This window comes from Oculina patagonica, chromosome 3 (assembly GCF_052425735.1).
Source record: "Oculina patagonica isolate OP01 chromosome 3, crgOcupat, whole genome shotgun sequence".
NCBI lineage: Eukaryota > Metazoa > Cnidaria > Anthozoa > Scleractinia > Oculinidae > Oculina > Oculina patagonica.
In genome coordinates, this window is record NC_135760.1 from 18,479,298 (window position 1) to 18,499,754 (window position 20,457).

General features: G+C 40.0%; 1 protein-coding gene and 1 long non-coding RNA gene across 2 annotated transcripts in view; both read right to left on the reverse strand.

The window, feature by feature from the left end:
• Nucleotides 1-20,457, reverse strand: part of LOC144645518 (uncharacterized) — a 70,712-nt gene that overhangs the window by 20,526 nt on the left and 29,729 nt on the right. The window lies entirely within an intron of this gene.
• LOC144647017 (FACT complex subunit SSRP1-like) overlaps nt 5,145-20,457 on the reverse strand; it is a 20,855-nt gene continuing 5,542 nt past the window's right edge. Inside the window, exons 5-17 of the mRNA XM_078506759.1 lie at nt 20,164-20,279; nt 19,192-19,286; nt 18,680-18,815; nt 16,523-16,626; nt 15,219-15,347; nt 14,879-15,109; nt 14,057-14,123; nt 13,378-13,510; nt 12,581-12,641; nt 11,572-11,737; nt 8,983-9,174; nt 7,848-8,105; nt 5,145-5,795 (exon numbers count right to left, since the gene is read on the reverse strand). Of these exons, the coding sequence (XP_078362885.1) occupies nt 5,661-5,795; nt 7,848-8,105; nt 8,983-9,174; nt 11,572-11,737; nt 12,581-12,641; nt 13,378-13,510; nt 14,057-14,123; nt 14,879-15,109; nt 15,219-15,347; nt 16,523-16,626; nt 18,680-18,815; nt 19,192-19,286; nt 20,164-20,279 (1,823 nt within the window). The 3' untranslated portion in view covers nt 5,145-5,660. The remainder of the gene's footprint in view (nt 5,796-7,847; nt 8,106-8,982; nt 9,175-11,571; nt 11,738-12,580; nt 12,642-13,377; nt 13,511-14,056; nt 14,124-14,878; nt 15,110-15,218; nt 15,348-16,522; nt 16,627-18,679; nt 18,816-19,191; nt 19,287-20,163; nt 20,280-20,457) is intronic.

Here is a 20,457-nt window from a genome sequence, read left to right on the forward strand (position 1 = left end):
ACTGGATACCGGAGAATTAAATTTTATCTTGAATTTACTTAACAGCCAAAAATCGACGCCGACTTTTCACTAACTAGATTAGATTCTGCAAAGACCGTAATGAAACAGAAATATTGAAGACCAAATAAACAATTCTAATTCGTGGATTTGTTAGAAACTCGTTTTTCATCGTTTAGTAAACATATAGAAATGAAATAGTTTAAGACAGGAATGGATAAAAAAGCTTCAGAAATGTAGCAATTTTTCTCAGTTCAAACTTAGGATTTATCAGCGATGTAAAAAGTAGAGCACGTGGACTTTTCTCTTCTTCGGGAAAAATGTATCGAATAAAACCCGTATCGCGATTCGCGAGTGGCTCACCAATTTTAAGCCCATCCGGTAAAAAAGCAAACAGGAAAAGCAGCTTTTGCGATTCATAGTAATCTCATTTTAAATGCGCAAACTTCGATTTGGCGAAGATTGGAAGATTCACCGACTAAACTGAGCGAGGATCAACTACAACCCAGAATTACGAGACACTGTTTTACCGTCAATATCAGATCTCCTGAATTTATTTTATAGTTGCCGGGCCATTAATAAATATTTACAATCCACACGAAATTCGCCTTGGCCTCGAGCTTGAATACAGCCCGCAACTACCAGGTGGTCTGTCTGCCACAGAAGAAAACCCGCAACTACAGGAGTTAAATTATAAGGCAACTCGAAGACTCAACAATTTAGTCTCAGCGAAGCGGCGAGAGGTCGAGAGAGGCCCTGCATTATTGATCAAATGAATTGAAAACGAATACGGAATTTCCAATTAACACAGCAATTTGTTTAAAAACACAAAAAGTTGTGACTAGAAAGGATTTATTCAAACGAAAATGAAATGAGCATTACTAAACAGACACTAATTGAATTCGCCATGGGTGATTATTAAATTTCTTTTGTTTGTAGGCTTCCCAGTTATCAATCACTCTTGTGTGTTAAGCAATTTTTTTTCACTTGTGAAAAATTGAAGGCGATTTCGCACGCACGTTTCCCGTACCTAAACCAGCCTTAAAACCAACGGGGAAAGAAGAAATAGGTACTTAAAGAAAAACTTTTCGACTGGAGTTTGTTGTAATTGTCTTTCAAAGCACGCATGCCTTTTTGAAAAGGAACGCTTTTTACTTTCTTTTTAAATTAGGTTTCAAAATTTACACAACGTTCAAAAGTTAGTGTTTGTGGATAAAAGAGGCCATTTACTAGTTGCACGGAACTGAATGAAAATTTATCATATTTTAGTTTCAAGTAAAAACGGCGTGGAAGACTCTAACAGGTGCTTCCGATCGGAGAATTGATTGAAACTGAAGTAGCTCAACATGGACTTTATATCTTATACTCGTTTATACATCCCTTACCTTAGGTGGAAGAATGCGTTAAAATCCAAACGACTTTGCGTGGGAAAGGGTGACCTTCTTTCTTCACAGCTTTTTGACGGTTCACGCAGACAGCAAATGAAGTGTTAATTCCAGTTTTTCGGTCGCCAACAAAACGGTTGCCGCACAAAGAAGTTAACAAAGAAATGCTTGCTTAGTCGATGTAATTTCTCGGTCAAATGTTCCACAGGCTTGAAGCGTTACCATAGAGTCATAAGTAAGTACTGTTCATTGGGAGAAAGAGATTACTAAAGAGCTTTCGATGCGTTCAGCTTTTTAAGCCGCCGGTTTTGTGGACAACTGAGAACTTGTTAGAAACCTCTCAGTCTTGAAATGGTTCCAAATGAATTCATACCCGTAAAAAGAAGTCGCAAAGATTCCACCCGTTCTATGAACTACTTTGTGATTGTCTTTGGCTGAATTTGAAAACGATTTATCACAATGGTCAATTAATAATTTAACGCACCGAGCCCAACAAGACTTTATTTCAAGTTTTCGCCTCTTTCTTGCTTCTCGTAGCAGCTTTCCTCTCTGAATACTGATTAAGGCCATTAAATTCTCTTTGGCTTTGTTTTCCTCCAACGCGCGACTTTAGGTCGCACAACTTGAGGTTGCCTATGGGAGGAAAAGGTTTCTATGTTATAATTAAAATTTATAAATGTCTTGCCGACTTGTAATTAACTTGAAAATTAAAGACAAGCTCATCTTGGTTTATCGGAGTTGAGATTTCCCCCCCCCCCCCCCCAAAAAAAAAAAACAACATACACAGTCAAACATTTTAACACGATTTAAGGTATTATGGCACGTTTTCAAATTAAGGTAGGTGAATTCTGGGTAAAAAATTATTTCCAAAGGTCTCCAAAGAGTAGTACATGTAGTACTCTCCCATTGGATAGGACACTAATCTTAATTCACAAGTTAAGCCCCACCCTAAGCATTTCTCTCAAGTTGCCTCTGGATTCACCGGTGCCAATTTGTACACCTGCGAGCGTGAGAGGTTCCAAGAAAGGGTCTTCGATCAAAAGCTATGTTGTTCGTTACTCCGAAAGTAAGAAAGTAAGTTTTGTTGCTGTTTTTTGAAAGAGGATTTTTGGCTGCTTATTATATTTTAAATTTGTTTATTATATTTCAAATTTGCTTATTATATTTTAAATTGTTTTAGTTTGAGATTATTTTAGGTGAAAAAAAAAAAGAAAGAAAAAATGACAATGACACTGCAAGATACTGCGCGCGTGCGCGTTCGCTGTCAGTGATTGAAGCTCTTTTACAATCTTTTCAATGCACATAGAACGCGCACTCTGATTGGCTATGTAGTAGATCACGTATCCCTCAATTTTCAATGGTTTACTTTCATAAAGCATAGGGGAGGGTTGGACAACTTTCCCAAGCGTACCACTCTCCGAATACAAGAATACGATTTTTATTTCTTAATTATAAACTACAGGATGCAAATCACCCATTCACAATTTGACTTGTTGATTGGTTTTTGTTTACGACTCACTTCTGTATTTTCGTCATATAGGTAGAAATGACATATTTTGTTTTTATTTCTACACTGACGTTATTTCCGTGTTTACATAGCCACATGCAACCAACTGACCGGGTATCCAAATTAAACAAGGCGCACATCACACAGTCAACTGGAAAATATTTTCCCAGCTCAATTTTTATGAAATCTTCTACTTTTAAGTCAGGAAATTGCGACATTTTAGGACCTTTTAGTCACTGAAAATGTAAATGCACCGAGTAGGGCTTTCCACAAGTTGCCCGAGATTTCCCAAAAAGTTGCCCGTATTCTCGAAAAGTTACTCAAAAGTTGCTTCTGATAATAAAAGTTGATCGAAAGTTGCTCAAAAATCCAAAACACTGCTTCTATTAGAGAATTTCTCTAAATATATGCTTATTTCCCTTTGAGGGTAGATTTCTAAGCAGTTTTGTGCAATAATGTTACAGCAAAAGAAGTATCTAATAACATATTAAGGGGAAAACTTGTTAATTTCTTAACTGAGAAAATCGTGAAGATACGATGACGTCATGTTTGCGACAGTTCCCGAAAATCCGGCAAACTTCGTAAATCGGAATTGTTGCCTTTGAACAACACTCGGATAACGGAAAATTTTCGGTCTGGAAGGCCAAAATGCAACAAGTTGCCGAGAGGAAAAAAGTTGCCAAAGGGGAAAAAGTTGCCGAAACATGAAAAGTTGCCAAAAAGTTGCCGACCAACTTGTGCTGAAAGCCCTAGCGCCGAGTAAGCAAAATGCAATTTAGTACTTGCTATCCAACAGTCATTCTGATCGCCTTGTATTTTAATTTGGTTTGCCACTGTATTTTTGTGGCATTTTCTTACAATCTTCAGCTCGATACTCTTCAAACTTTCGCGAAATTAAGCCAATAAAAACGCAAGTGGTGTGTAGTGACGGGTCAGGTAGCAGCTCCCCTAAGGTCTCGCATTAATGGCTCGATCGCTAACCACCCGAAACCGATGATAGCAACTGCACTAGAGGACCAGTAGAATTACAAGCTTACGAGAACTGTTCCAGGGGGGGGGGACTCCATATATGAGCTATATAGGTATGTGCCGCTGTGAAGGGATGGGTTTTCAAGCAGTTTAGTCTGAAAGGGTTTAAAAATCAGCCAGTTTTGTCTAGAAAGGATGACGGAGAGAGCAGGAGCCCAGGGCCCCAGAGATGAGGAATAAGTCCAGAAAGGAAGAAGGAAGAGGGAGAGGCCACGTAAAATCACGCGGCAACGTGTGACAGATGGTTCCAGACAAAAGTGACCAGCGAAAACGGCAAGTCTGGGATAGGGTAGGGATTTTCGGTGTTTAGTCTAGCTAGTAATGGGCTGCAAAATCAGCTGAACAGGGTCTAGTATAGGGTAAGGGTTCAGAGTCCCAGCGGCACACCCCCACCCAAAAATATATAGAGTACCCCCCCCCCCGGAACTGTTACACTACTTGTACTTAAGTTGTACTGCAATGTGGGCGCGCATTTTTCGAATTCAGAGACTACTGTACTAACGTTTCCTATGTAGGGGAGGGGTTATGGACAGTAGTTACTTTTACACTGTATAGCGATCAATGATCATTTCTCCTAAGACTGTTCAAAGTCCCCTTTATTTCGTTAAGTGGAGATTGATCGTTGAGTTTTACGGACCGCCATCTAGGTTCCTGAACGCGAGCAAAAACTGAGGAGCTGGTGCAAAATATCCGTGGGTGCCTCCAGTTTACGCTCGCGCTCAAGAACCAAGATGGGGCCCGTCGGAGTCAACGATCGATCTCTAATACTTCACGGAAAAAAGGGGACTGTGAACAATCTAGTTTCTCCTTACATACCGGGAATATAGTCAAGGAGACGGGTAGCAAAAAAACGAAATTCATCAACTTGGAGATTCTGTGTTCGGCGTTCCAACCAAGTAAAGAATGAGAAGTCCACGTTCGAACATTCTTGTGTTCTTAGACAAGAAGGCACATTCATAACAGTATCTATCATGACGAAACTGTCAGGGGTTTACCTACCCATCCGGGGGAAGTGGAAAAACTCCTGGTAGCCCTCTTTATCCTACCGAAACCAGAGTTATGCAACGCGGGCAACCTTCCCAGCCCCTCTCCCGGCAGGCACTTATGCACCACCCTGCTTCTCCGACCTGGAAAATTGCAACAGTAATTTAATTCTGCCAGTAAGGGAAATCCTGAATCCTGATTTGGGGCATGATAGCAGCAGGATTGAAGGAATTTGACCTCCATTTTTAGTTCACCAATGTTTTTATTTCATAAATTGAGGGAATTTATAGCATCACGTTGTCTCTGAATCTGGGTATCCTTTCCCCACTACCGCTTGTTTTAGCTTTTTAGCGCGTTTTAAAAGTTTTTAATACGAGGCATTTGCCGGAAGCAAGATTCAGCTGAACAGATTTGGCAAAGAAGGTTATTTTTATTTTTTTATTTTACAGTTTGTTTGGTCTCTTAGTTTGTTTCTATACAGACGGGAACGAGGATGATCCTTCGCAGCCGAGTTTTCTCGTTTCGGCCGTCCCCAGCTGCAGAATTGAGCTTTTCAGACTAAGACTAAACGCATCACGAATGCCCTTAGTTTCCTTGCATATAAACTTGTAAACGAGGCATTTGTGACACATGATTCAAATGCCTCGCTTGCATGCTGTTGTGCACAACAGAGTACATTCGTACTACAGGCTCAACTGTTATGAATCCTATTGAACACAGGCAGTTATTAAATCGAGGCTCTTTCACTGTTATCAGTTTCAATCAGAATCTGAGCCTTCGCTGATGTCAGCGTCCTCCTCTTCAGATTCTTCTTCTTCGTCAGACTCGTCCGATTCCTTCTTGCTCTTCTTCTTTTCTGGTTTTGCTTTTGGTTTGGACTTGGGTTTTGCTTTCTGTAATAAGTGAGTGTAAAGAATGTATTTAGTCAACGTGGTTTCTAAAAGAACAGTTTATAAGAACCTGGGCAAGAGTCTGACTCGTCCCCAGTCGTCTCGCATGAGAAAATTAGCAGGCGCGCGGAATGATGGGCAGGAGGCCCGTCTTTCCTCCTTCCCACCAACCTTCGCGTCTTGTAATTTTAACTACAGATCTAGAGCAGTTGCTAAGGAAATGCTCAAGATGTTTTGGTGGCGAACTATTCGGCAATGCTTAACAGTGAATTTTTGGTGAGGAGGACAACTGCATTGAAAAATTGATATTGCACGCGCTTAACTAGTGCCAGTCCCAAACCCGCGCTAGAATTCAAAATCCCTAAAACTTTTGAGAGAAAAGTAAAGTTCCGATTTTTTTAAAGAATTACAGAAAACATATCCTTCTTCATAATCCTTCGTATGGAATTACCATTTACATCTAAGAAAGGGACGCTACTGAAGATAATGAGAATTTCCTAAAAACCATACGAAGCATTAAGCACATTGAGTCAGAGCAAGAGTTAAATAATGTTCGGTTTTACAGCAGTTTTTTCATGGCTGTCGTAAGAAATGAAAGGGCTAACCCACATACGACCTCTCCCATGTGGCTTTGATAGCTGTGAATTGAAACGATAATTAAAATGAAAATGAAAATGAAAAATTGCGCCTGATGGTAGTATAATGTTTCACATTATTTTCACATTTTCCACTGAAGAAGGGGCAGTAGCCCCGAAACGTATGGAAACATTATACTACCATCAGGCGCATTTTCATTTTCATTTTATCATCGTTCAATCATAGGTATATGAGCTACACAGTCACACGAATTTCTTTAGAGATTTCTATGTTACTTTGATAGCTGTGGTAGAGCATTGCACCGGTAACGCAAAAGTCATAGCAAAAGTTCGAATCCCGCTCAGAGCCTGAAAGTTTTAGTCAGGTTTTTTCAGTAGTATGGCTGTACTCGCATGTATCATAAGTAAGAAATAAGGTTAAATTGTTGTAACTGGTAATCAGGGGTAGTCTATGGCTTTTTTGAACACTATCTAAACTGCTTCTACGTTCACCGTGCTCTATAATAAATGTTTTTATTAAAAACTAGCAATGGTATATTGCAATTCCTGCGTTTTGATTGGTTAACAGGCAATGGAATATGAGCTCATATACCATTGACCACAAATATGGTAGCCGATACGCGTCGACGAAAACAGCTGGGAGCGAAATTTGCAATTCTGGGCCTTTTAATAAAACAATTATTCCACTCGCCCTTGTTGGATATGAGATCGTATAGCCAACGAGGCGCGTAGCGCCGAGTTGGCTATCTACCATCTATATCCAACGCACGCTCGTGGAATAGTTGTTAACAATAACCGAGAGAATTCTCGCGCTCTCATTGGCCGAGAGCTATAGTCAATGAACGTCTAGACCATAAAAATGGCGTTACTGTAACGCAACCTTCCTAAATGTCGAGAAACTGTCCGACTTTTCCAATAAAAAGAAACCGGAGAGATGGGAAATATCCATTTGGATACTTAGAGCGAAATGTCCGACGAACTGGTCGGCTTCACGTAGAGAAGTAATCTTTCGCGTGTCATTCGCGCGCGATTTCATATTGATTTTCCGTCTTATTTACCCGCAAGGTTTCAATACTGCACTTGAATTTGAACATTGTTTCTTTGATCTCTTTTACAGTTATTCCACGAGCGTGCGTTGGATATGAGATGGTAGATAGCCAACGAGACGCGTAGCGCCGAGTCGGTTTTATAAAAAGATCTCTTATCCAATAAGCGCGAGTTGAATATTTTTTTTTTTAAAAACCCACAAAAATTTTTTTTTTTTTTCTCCCCCTTTTTTTTTTTTTCTTTTTCTTTTCTTTTTTTTTTTTTTTTTTTTTGTTTTTTTTTTTTTTTTTTTTAAAAAAAATTTTTTATATTTTTTTTTTTTTTTTTTTTTTTTTTTTTAAGAGTGTAGACCATGGGAAAATATGGTCGATTTGTTAATTGTCGCGAACGCAACTACACACAGACACCTTACCTTCCCCTCGTCCTCTGAGGAGCTGTCGTCTGTGTCTACAAATTCCGCGCTCTTGAATTTCTGCGACTCTCCGCCAGCCGATTTGCGAGGAGAGCTTTTCTTCTTGTCTCCTTTCTTACCAAAGAACTCCTTTACGGAGCCTTTCTTGCTTGGTTTGGCTTCAGGACTGTCGTCGGGCTCATTCGCTTTTCTTTCTTTATAAGCTTTCATTTGCTCTTCGTAAACCAGTTTAGCTTGTTTCGCCTTTTCCTGCCATTCCTAGCCAAAGAGAGCAGCTCGTTAGTATATTCACGTTGAACTACATGCTCAACATCAGAATTCTCCCCAAAGTTTTCTTTACATTTTGCTTTATCTCCACTACCTCTTCATGGGAATTTGAATGGAATGAGAGAAGGGGTGAGAAAAGAAAAAAAAAAAGGAAACACCAGCAGACAGTTGACCCCCCCCCCCCCCCCAGAGCACTCCAGGTTGTCAGGGGGACTGTCTGTGTCCGTCTACCTTTTTACTTCAATTCTTTTTTAAATCACTTAATCACCATTTTTCTTATTTCTCTAAATGAGAAAAACTATCTTCTCCCAAACATCCCCAAAATACAAAGCACTGCAAAACAGAGATTGTTTTGAGCAGAGTTTGGAGCTGAAACGCGAGCGAGAATCGCATAAAACCCAGGTAAGCGGTGAATAAACGGCCTTCAGGTGTACCCCCCGCCTTTAAGTGAAGTACGCAATTGCGTACCGAAATTTCTCATTTTGACCTTCTGTCAGTAAAAGGTTGACATATAAATGATGTAAGCTGCTAAATACTCGGCGTTTCGTCCTGTTGTGATTTATAAAACATGTTTCCTGGAAAACTCGGGAAATCAGTGGCATTCCCAAACCTAAAAATAAATATTTCCTGGAGGGCATGTCCTAGACCCCTCAAGCGAATTTCGCGCCTTTGGCGCTCGGTTGAACTTCTCAACGGAGTAATTCGCGAAGTGCACGCTACGCCCCCCCCCCCCCCCACTAGCCTGCGTCGCAGCCAGGGATTTAGTTCATCTGCAACGCAGGCTATTTTTGAAGCTTGCATTCGATGTTGACCACAATTTATCCCCAAAACGCAAAGTGACACGAGAGAATCCTGCACGACAACTTACTGATTTATCTTCAATTTGTTTCCATTTTTCTCCGGCCACTTTAGACACCTCAGTCACGGAGATTCCTGGATTTTCCTGCTTGATTTGCTCTCTGATTTCGCCCAGCCACAACATATACGCTGACATCGGCCTCTTCGGGGCATCGGCGTCTTTTTTGGCTTTCTTTTTCCGCTTTCCTTGAGCTTTCTCTGGCTGTAGAAATATAAACAAAAGTTCAATTGGCCTTCACTCTTCGCGCAGTCAATTCCCGTCTGCGATTTCACTGTAAGACATATACTGAGGATTATAGCTATGAGCTTGTTAGTTGTGGGCCCGTGTATTCCCGATGGAATTGGAATTTGCGGAAGTGTTGGTTTTTGTGGAGGGAGGAAAACCGGAGAACGCGTAGAAAAACCCTCGGAGCAAGGACGAGAACCAACAATAAACTCAACCCACATATGACGCTGAGTCCGGGAATCGAACCCGGGCCACATTGGTGGGAGGCGAGCGCTCTCACCACTGCGCCTGACTCGTCCCCAGTCGTCTTCATATAGCACGCGGCAAAGGGAGAAGCACGCGCGCGAGGTGGGGGAGCAGGGGATGCTGGGAAGGAAGAAGGGGAGAAGACTTCCTTTTTCGCCCTCTCCCTACCCATCTCCCCTTGCGCTCCCTTTCTCGGTACCCATCTCTCCCCCCGCTGTATCTTTGCCGCGTGCTGTATGAAGACGACTGGGGACGAGTCAGCCACTGCGCCCTACGACGAGAGAAGCGAAACCGGGGGGGGGGGGGGGGGGGGTAAGTGTGCGAAGGAAGATGCGTAAATCTGTTTACTCGCTAAAGCAAGGGTAGTTTGGGGCAAATCCCCGTGAAAATACGAGATTTCGATTTGCGAGTCTTATTGTCCAATCGCAAAACTCAATGAGCACTCCTACAAGCCACGAAGATACATCACCAAGTAGCTTAACGACAAAAACTACCTCGCCATATGAAGGGTCACGTGTTATCAACATTAAACAGTGGGAGGTTTGGGCGAAGAACGCAGGAAAGGGAAGCAAGGGTGAAATGATGTTTCAGCAGTTATATGGAAGGTTGTGGTTCTTAGAAGCAGCAAGTCGTGAACGAAAGTACTTACAATAGTCTTGTGTATAGACACCGTATTACAACTATTGCCCCACAAAATTGTTGTTTCTTGTTTCCAAAGAAATTTATAACATCCCGGAGAATTTATTCATCCCTTGTTGTTCTGAAAAACAGTTTAAAGATAATTGGTGCTTTGAAGTGTTTCACTCATCAGAAATGTTGCGTAATATAAATTTCCTTGACTTTGACAAAACATTTAGAATTTTCCTGACCATATTCAAAATTTCTTGACTTTTCGTTGATGTCATTTTTTTTTCCTGACAACATCTCCTAAACCGTGCTACGGGTATGAGGTTAAAAAAATTGTTTAAAGGAAGTAATTAAAATTAAAATTAAATTTATTCATACATGATGAACCATTTTTGTGTATTCAATTAACAAAGAAGAAAACTTTTCAAGGAGAGCATTTAGTTGATGTTGTCTGGCAACCACAGAATTCATGGTGGAATGAATTATTTTAAAGTTCTTTCAGTTATTGTGCGATCAGTTTGTTTGCAATATTTTCCTGGTTAGCATAGATTACAGGATATGAAATTCAGCTTGGCCAATGCAAAGATTCACCAACTTCAGATTGTGAAATTTCGCAATTTTTGGAAGAACGAAATATTTCCTTCATTTTAAACTAGTAACTTCTAAGAAAAAATTTGAAGTCTACGTATTGCTAATTTTGAACAATCAGAGGTGCTCTTGTCAAGTACTCAGTCAGTTACTTATATTTCTACTTTAATTGTATGCATATGTTGATCGGTCTGTGAGTGATCATTCGGCTACGTCGATGAAGAGGCTAAATGGTTTAAATAGAGTGAAGTCGTGAAGAAAAAACTGCTTCGAAACCAAGACGGCCGTAGCTTTTCTGAGACAAAACTTTTTTACTGTAACGGAGCATGGTATTTAGCAAGGTTTTTCCAGCCACTTAGCTCGTGCCTTGCTTTCTGTGCGTGCTCTTTTTATTGTAATTTTCCCTCTTGCTTGATATTTATTGTAACTTTTCTGGGCACAAATAAAGATTGTTGTTGTTGTTGTTGTTGTTGTTTTCACTCTTCACGTGATAGTACATTTCACATTTTTTTGTGGCCCTTTCTGGGAAGCTTTACATTAGATCAATTAGAACGGACAGAAACATTTAAAACAGAAGAGTTGTGAACGATATCTGGCAGGCAGAAAACAAAGCGAGGATAGAAGAACCACAATTTTCGGGTTCTCAATTATCGATCTGAAAACGACTCCGGCAACCGATAATTCAGAAATTGTCTAAAACAGTACGGATTAAATGTGTGTGTGCACGCGTCCCGGTGTCATTTTGGCGGGAAAAAACCTGGTTGCCGTTTCTCTGAAAACTGGCGGTCAAAGTCGTACTCGTACTCTTATTCGGATGTTGACGTATCTATTTTCTGATTGATCAACAAAACTCGGAAATTCCTCGGGCACTTCTTCGGAATTTCACGAGGTCACGAATTTGGTAATACCTACCGAGATCTTGGCCTTCTTCTTGGGCGAGGCGCTTTTGCTCGTGCTAGCTTTCCTCTTCTTTTCCGGTGATTTCTTTTCTTTTTTCTTTTCCTTTTCTTTATGTTTGGGTTTCTCCTCTGCGTCAGATCCCTCCTCGCTCTCTGAGGAAGACGGGTTGCTCTCAAATCTGGCAAGAGAAAGAAGGGGGAGATCGAAAAGAGTTGTCAGTTTGCATATCCGTTAGAAAACCTTATTTTGTGGTTGATTTCAATTACAGTGGAACCCCGCTCTACGGACACCCGCTCATATATTTTTTTTTAAATTAACCCGCTTATAACGAATACCTTTTATTATGGACAACGGATATTTTTTTTTCCCCTTGAAAATCTTTTTTTTTTTCCCCCTCTTTGGTTTTTTTTTTTTCTTTTGTGTTTTGAAAAAAAAAAAAATTTTTTTTGGAGGAAAATAAATGAAAAAAATTTTTTTTTTTTTTTTTTTTAAAAAATTTTTTTTTTTTTTTTTTTTTTTTTTTTTTTTTAAAATTTTTTTATATTTTTTTTTTTTTTTTTTTTTTTTTTTTTTTTTTTTTTTTTTTTTTTTTTTTTTTTTTTTTTTTTTCCCCAACCCCCCCCCCAAAAAAAAAAAAAACCCCAAAAAAAAAAAATGTGAAGGCCGCAAACTTTGCCAGGACACCTAACGCTACATCTTTTTTTCAGCAAGAGGCGAATACTGACAATCAAAAGACGCTATTTTTAGTTACTATATAGGATTCGATTTTTTGTGGCATCCAAATTTTAAATAAGTGCCGCCCTCAAATAAGCGCTGCCCTCGAATAAGCGCCACACAAGAGGCACCAAAAATTTAATAAGCGCCGCGGCTCTTACTCGAGTAAATACGGTATATTATATATGTAAAATTTGGAGACCAATAAAGTTGATAGACCATACGGACACCCCGATAATACGGACACCTTGGCATGTCCCCTTGGTGTCCGTATTTACGGGGTTCCAATGTACATTTTCCCACTTACTCTTCTTTCAAATCCTGGTCTTCGGCGCCACTTCCTGGTGCGAAGTCCTCGTCGTCGGAGTCTGCAAACAGCAAAAAAGAAAAAAAAATAGTACGTGACCTCAATAAATTAAAAAAGTAATAAAAAAAAACAATAACTTTGGCTAAATATAATGCTATAGTTTTGAAAAGTTGGGCGTTACAAAATTTGAGGATCTGCATTCCAACTGATAAAAGATAAGTACTGCTGGAGGTGTTCTCAATTCTCGAAACAATTTTCGGGAAATTTACAATGCATTTACCATGCAACTTAACGGAGTTAACAACAAAGAGCGCCTACGTTCCCTTTGCATGCATTGCAGTCAGCGGTGTTTGTGGTACACCCATGCGCCTTGGCTTCCCGTGCATAGGACTGAGACGTGTTGGAAGCCATTACAGTGATAGCGTTTACAGTGGATGTTTTGTGTGGAAGCCCGTCTTCAAGGCTGCACCCCCCCCCCCCCCCTTCCCTTCCTCTCTTTTCACTGTTTAATCAGTGTGACGACTGCCTCTCTCCACTTCTGCGTGGGGGCTCATGGCTGGGTTGCCAGGATTTGACAGCCATTGGAGCAGTCTCCGTCTAGGAGCTAGCTGCCAATAGTGGAAGCACCTGGATGTCTCAGGCACCCAACCTCCATTCAGCGAGGCAGTTGTTAACAATTGATTTTCAACCAAAACTTTTGGGATCATTTCCAAACCGATGATTTTCTACATTCTCATCGCCTGTCTGCTAGACAATGTACTAAAAGTGTAAGGGGAAATAACATGTTGATAACTCACCGCTGTCACTTGACGCAGAGTCCTCGTCTCTCTCCGCACCTTCTGCCTTCATCTGCTCCAAGTAAGCATCATGAGTATCTTCATCTGAACCCGCCATCAACTCATCCTCGTACTTTTTGGCCGACACCTTTGACTATACAACAAAACAGTTGGAAAAGTTCCTTTATTACTAAGTTTTAAACAGATTTTACATTACATTTAACTTTACATTTTTAATTTATTCTAACAGGCAAACATCCTCTATTACGAATTCGCTAGTGGCTACAAACATAAAAAGAAGTCTTAAGGCCTGGCCAAACAGAGACGCAAGTAGACGCAAGTTTGCAACTTGCGTCCACTTGCGTCTCCGTTTGGCCAGGACTTTACAGTAACGTTACAAAATATAATTAAATTACAATTATATTACAGTTAGATAGACAATTGCATATACTACACAGATGGAAGTGTAATATTTACTTAAAACTTCATAAAATTTTACCATAGAGACGACAAAATTCTAATAATTTGTCACAGAATATTCCACGTTCAAAACTTTACCTTTTCAGTAATTTCTTAATTTCTGGCTTGAAAGATGGAGATGTCATAAATGTGGGAAAAATAATAAGCATTTGACAGTGGCCGTTTGGCAAGGGTGAAAACAATTAAAGAACTAAAAAATTTTGCTGAATTTATTTCTTACCTTGCCTGTGTTCTTTATTCTCAGGTGCTTTCCATTAACAAAATCAAACAGCTTACCGTACTCCTCCCTAAAATGAGACGGAAAACCATTTGAAATATATTCTCTGGCTACTCAAAGGGGAAGGCTAGGATTGCAACAACCTAACGTGCCCCAGTGGGGAGGACAAGAGCTGTTCTTGGCAAATTCTTGTTGAAATTGAAACTTTTATCATAAGATTTGTCAAGAGTGGCAACAACAAAATTTGTTTTACTTTAACACTCTCAATTCAAGTTTCCCTTCCAAAGCTTTGCGGTGGAACACTACAATACTGGATAACATGGCTGACGTAGAACGTATCCAACAACTGCTAAAAGCAATTGTTTTATTTGCCTTCTTAGTTTGTCCAGCTCCACTATCGAGAACTATCTCTTAAAACTTGTGCATCGTGCAAAAATTAATCACAGTGAAGACGTTGTGTTTTCAACCAATCAGAAACAAAACTCTTCCCGGCTGCGCTTGCCACGTATCATGTTTCCCGCGCTTGCCACTAGCATCAACGTTATCTCGCTTGGCATCAGTTAGTTCTTTTGCAATGTAATTTGATTGATTAAATGCACCTTTTGTTGCTGTAGCCTGTTTCAGGCATTCGGGAAGTTAGAGAGCTGCGCGAAAAAGGACAAGCGAAACATAAAGGAAAAGGTGCAGGCTCTCGTCCCACATGCTAATTGCATTTCTCCGCAGCTACCAAACGCCTCGCACAGACTATGTTGCTGCAGATCAGTGATCGACATTGTAACTACTTGGCTTTTAATTTCATGCAAACGAACCATAAATTCCACTTACTTTTCAATGCTACTGAACACATAAGTAGTCCCCGACTTCGTCTCCACCTCAAAGTCAAAAGATCGACTGGAACCGCCTCCCCCAGCCACACGGGCAAAGTTCACAGAGGAGATTTCGTCAAAGCGTATGTGTACGGGGGGCTTGTGCACAAATATAAAACCTCTTTCTAGTGGGTACAGCATTCCACTTCCCGCTTTGTACGAACATGTTATGCAGCTGAGCCCAGAATGACTAAAAACAAAATAACAAAGTAACAGAATCTGTCAATACAGAGATTTTTGATTGAGTTTCGATATTATAGAATCTCTCTTTCAACCTAAAAACAGGACATTTATTTTACCTTTTGAATGTTCCAGGGACAGTAATTCTTCTTCCAACGACTGCCTTCATAAGTCTGCTCACAATCTCATAAATTGGACCATCCATCTCCTGAGTTATTTTCCCTTCATACTTCTCCTTTAATTCCTCCCTAAAATGACCAAATAAAATGACAAAGAGCATGTGTGTTATACTGGCTGCTTAGCAAAGCTTGTTTATAAACTGCCACGCCACTTGCATGACTTAAAGAGCAACTATGGGAGGTGCAGTGTCCTAATGGTTAGCTTGCTGGACTCCAGATCTAGATTCAGCTCTGTCCGGGTACGAGCCTGGCCAGGATCTTTGTGTTGTGTTTTTGGTCAAGACACTTAACTCTCATATTGCCTCTCTCCACACAGGTGTATAAATGGGTACCAGCGAACTATTGCTGGGGGGTAACACTGCAATGGACTAGCATCCCATCCAGGGAGGAGTAGAAATACTCCTAGTTGCTTCATGCTACAAAAATCAGGATAAGCTCCGGTCTGCGTGGACCACTAGGCACGACGCAGACTTAACCTATCTACCTACATTAACGGGTATACAAACTTTAAATTTTGCGGCTTCAAAACTTCCCTAAATGGCTTGAACAACAAATGCTTCCATGAACGTCTTAAGTTACATGATCTGTTAGCTTTCTTGCGACTTTCAGTTAGGGAGTCTCCTGACTTCAAGGACCTTTCAAGAGTTCTCTATTAACTTCTAGCACCTTTTCGGGAACTCTATTGCGGTTTTCAGTGATGTGCAAACTCTGAAATTCAAAATCCAACTAAGGATTGCATTTTTTGCTGCCATCAATACTACTTATGGCAACAGCCAACGAACCATGAAAAACAGAAACAAACAAAACAGATCATAATGTGTTGTTCCAGAAAATATCCATACCCCTCCCACGGAAGATTTTCTAGTTTGAATCCCCCCACCCATCTGGAAATTCCAGTTAAGCCCCATACTTTCCTTTAAAAATTTTTGTTTTTGAGAACCCCCACCCCCTCGGAATTTCCAATGACCTTCCATGGGGTGGGTATGGATATTTTCTGGAACTACACAATCTACCAATCACAACCGATGGACATGACCTCTTGACCAGGTTAAAGTGAACTTCTGTTCCCCTAGAGGTCCGCTAAGATGATTGATAGCAGCTAAAAGCGAAAACCCTTGGTTGAGGATTGAATTTCAGAGTTTACATATCACTGAAAACCTGCAATAACATTCAAGGATTTTTCAAGTCCTGTGAAGCTTGAAAATTCAAGACACAAAATCTATGTTCTGTCTTAATTCACTTACTCAGATAAGTTAAGCTTTACATCAAACTCCTCATCCTTTCCAAACTGTATGATCAGGAATGGGTATCTTGTTTGGCCTTGTTTGATTGGGGGATCCATGCTAATCTACAATGTCAACAAAATTACCCTTATTTACTTGTACTCCCAGCTGAGAGCAATATACAGTGAAGCTCTGTAAGCGGCCCCCTGGGGCGCGAAATTTGGGGGCGGCCCTTGGTTTTTTTTTTGGCGCCGGGGGGGGGGGGGGGGGCGGGGGTTTTTTTTTTTTATTGGGGGGGGTGACAAAAAAAAAAATTTTTTTAGTTTTTTTTTTTTTTTTTTTTTTTTTTGTCCGACAGAAAAAAAAAAAAAAAAATTGCCCCGCCCGCGCGAAAATAAAAAAAATATTTTTTGGTTTATTATAACTTGTAACCCTCAATATTAAGTCTGTAGAAAAGAAGATTTAACTTTTCAGCATCCATCTGTTAGCAGCACAAGTTTACCTGTTTAGTCTATTCAAGGAACTAAGTCAAATTAATGTTCACTGTTGGGCTGTTGTGTTTTAAAGTCATTGCCCTGTATTGCATTGCTCATCCTTACTGCACAGAATTTTATGCATAATGAGCACGCACATAAACAGAATGGCGGCTACTTTCTATGCGGCTAAGTCTGCGAGAAAAATAAATCTTCTCTTTCTCATTAGCGAGTATAGTGACCCAGGGTTTTCAGTTGAACCCATAACCCGTAACACCTGTCACAGGTGTCACAAGTAAGTGTTACGGCTGTCTTTGAAATGGAAATAAAAGAATGACTTTTTTTTTTACTGGGTAACTATGACTGTAGTTGCTGAATGTACCTCTTTCTGTTTTAGTTGTCGAAGTAAATGGCCTTTCAGCAGACCACAGAATGACCGAACAATCGCTTCGCTTCTTCGCAACGCTGAAATCGGCCGCCATATTGAATTTGTAAATTTGAGCCCAGGCCTCTCGCAGATGTCGTCTTTCCACATGCAAAAACAATAGCCGCTGCAAAGCGAAAGGCAGACCAGCCAGGGATTTTGAACCGGTTACTTCATAATGATTTGTGTATAAAATAAATGCCATTAACTCAGAAAGCAAAGCATTGTTATTGCAGGTTAATATTTCATTAAATATTGCCAGAAGCATATCTATGGGCCCAAGTTACACGCCCTTCGGCTGTGTATATTGGTGTTACGCCTGTAACTACCACAGCAACGGCTTTACAAAATTCTATTGAGAACCCTGAGTGACCTATCAATTTTGTTTCAGATTTTGAGTGTAGCGAAGTTCTTGCTGTGAAACAAAATCAGATCAATTCTTATGTTTGAAAAATAAATTATGACTGGAAATGTGTACTTTGCTAGTACTCGCAAGGAAGTCATCAGGGAATTATGCGGTATATACAAGGTCTTCCTGCTCCTATACGAATATGGAGAGCCCATCACTTTTATATTTCAAAATTTAAGTCCCCTTAAGGTAATTGGTTGAAAATCCATGTATATTTCTATTTCGGGGCAATGACCTTAAAAGAGAAATTCCAAAATGGCGCTTTTTTTCTTCACGCCAACAAAAAGGTAATTCCAAGATATGTCAGTCACCAAAATTCCAGCTTCCAAAGGGTATTCAAACCCTATGAAATCCTTGTCATTTGTAGCCCGAAAACCAAGAACTGGCCGCAGCCTGGCAATGTATGTGTGAGCTCAACCTGGAGTTTGGCAGGACGTTTAATCATTGTTTAAATACATGTATGTGTCACTTCTTGTTAATTTTGTTTTTTTGGAATGTGTGGTTCCAGAAAATATCCACACTCCCCCAAGAGAAAGGATTGGAAATTCCGGGGAGGAGGGGGGGGGGGGGGGTCACAGAGACCCAAAACTTTAAAGCAATGTATGAAGCTAAATTGGAATTTCCAGAGGGGTGGGGGGGGACCCATAAGGCAAATCCCTTCCGTAGGGGGGTATAGATATTTTTTGGAACCACACAATGCATCTTTGAACAGTATCATTTTGCACAAAACAAACTGCAAGAGATAGTAAAAGTTGAGCTCATTGAGGCCATTGCATGTTCAATTTAAGTTACTCCAAGATGGTGGCAACCAGTTCTCAAACTTTAGACTACTTCAGACAAGGATTTCACAGGGTTTTACCTTTTATACCTACCACAAAAAACATAAACCTTTGGTCTTTATGTGGAAGGAGGAAAAGCCGTAACACTGATGTGTATGGAATCTTGTAGTCATAAGTTTTGCCGTGAAGTTGGAGAAAAGATGGAAACACTTTCATGGTGTATCGGCCCCTAGAAAGGCAAAATATAAATACGTTAACTGAGTAATTCAGTTGCTTAAAAGGATCTGCAGCCTGTTCAACTGAAAAATAATTCAAGTGAGCCCCATTTAGAAGAGAAAATTTGTGTGTGTTATTGTACATGTAACTTGATGCAACCATGCAAGTTCGGATGAGTTTTGGAGGACTTAAACAAGGATTTTCGAGTCCTCCCAAACTTGTTTATCATTTGTTTGCATTAGACTTTGTAAACATAAAATCATGTGACAGTTTTCACAAAATAAAGGCAAAAAAATGTACAATCATGTAACTTGAGGTTTCAGCTGTGTAAGACATTAACATTCAACTAGGGTATGCATTATACCACAAACAAACCCTGCAAGGAATACCTTGGTGTAAGACAAGCCACGTCTGGTATTGTAACAATGGCATCTCCTGTCTCTTTAATAATGTCCGCTTGCTGCAGGACCTGCTCATGAAAATTCTGAAAAGAACAGGAACATGACACTGAGTCAAACGTTCATCAAAAAAAGATAAAGAATGACTGATTAAAATGCTCAGTATACAGTGATCCTGAAAGTCTGTTATAGAAAACTAATGGTCAAGACTAGTGTGTACTGCAAGAAACAGTTACCTCACAACTTTAAAAAAATTGTGATAAATATTTGTATTCATTAAAACTATTGTAAGTGATATCAAAGAAATAGCAAAAGGGGGGAAGGGGCACCAATGTACCAAATCAGATAATAATTATATTATGTTTGATTATAAAATATCCTTGTTGCCCAGAAAAAATGAGTCTTCTGTTCCCTGGCAATTTGCTACAATGAATTCCCAGCAAAAATTAGTTGTTCTCCCAAAACAGCATTTATTATTTATTATTATTGACCCCATAAAAGCAGACAAAAAGTAGAAAATAAGTGGCAAATCTCTGAAAAGAATGGGTAGGAGGGGAAGTGAGGAACATAGAACCTGGGTAGACAGTTTCTTTCTCCCATCCTCCCACATTTATTCACCGCTTTGCTGTTTGTTCTTGCAGCTTTGCAATGCCCAATTCCCTCTACTGCGAATGCCTGCAGACAAACATGGTAGTTGTATTCATCGCTGCTAAGTCTCGCACATGGTTTGATGAATACAACTACCATGATTCCCTGCAGGCATGCATCATAAAGGGAATCAGGCATTAACATTATACTTCTGCACTAGAAGGACAACCAGCTAACACTAAAGTTATGGGCCCAGTTTTTCAAAGGGTGGATAAGGCTATCCAACACTATAATCCACCATCCACTGGATGACGATTTATTTATCTTTGAATATATTTATCTTTGAATTGTATTTAAAAAAACAAACTTTCATACTTTGACTGGATCTTCTGTTGTGTTATCTGACGTGGCTGGGATATAAAATCTCATCTCCATCAAACAGATTTGTGCATCGTCATGTTGGTGAAACTCCAGTGTGACTTCATTTTTACCTGTTAAGTAAATGGAATAAAATTGGCTTTGCATAGCTGTCAATGTTTCTCTTCTTCTTCACTACTGGACTGCATACCACGGTGGCAGGCGATTATAACATTTACAACCAGTTCAATCTAAGAATCCACTACAGGACTGCGGACCACAGTGGCAGACAATTCGCACACTTTCCTTTAT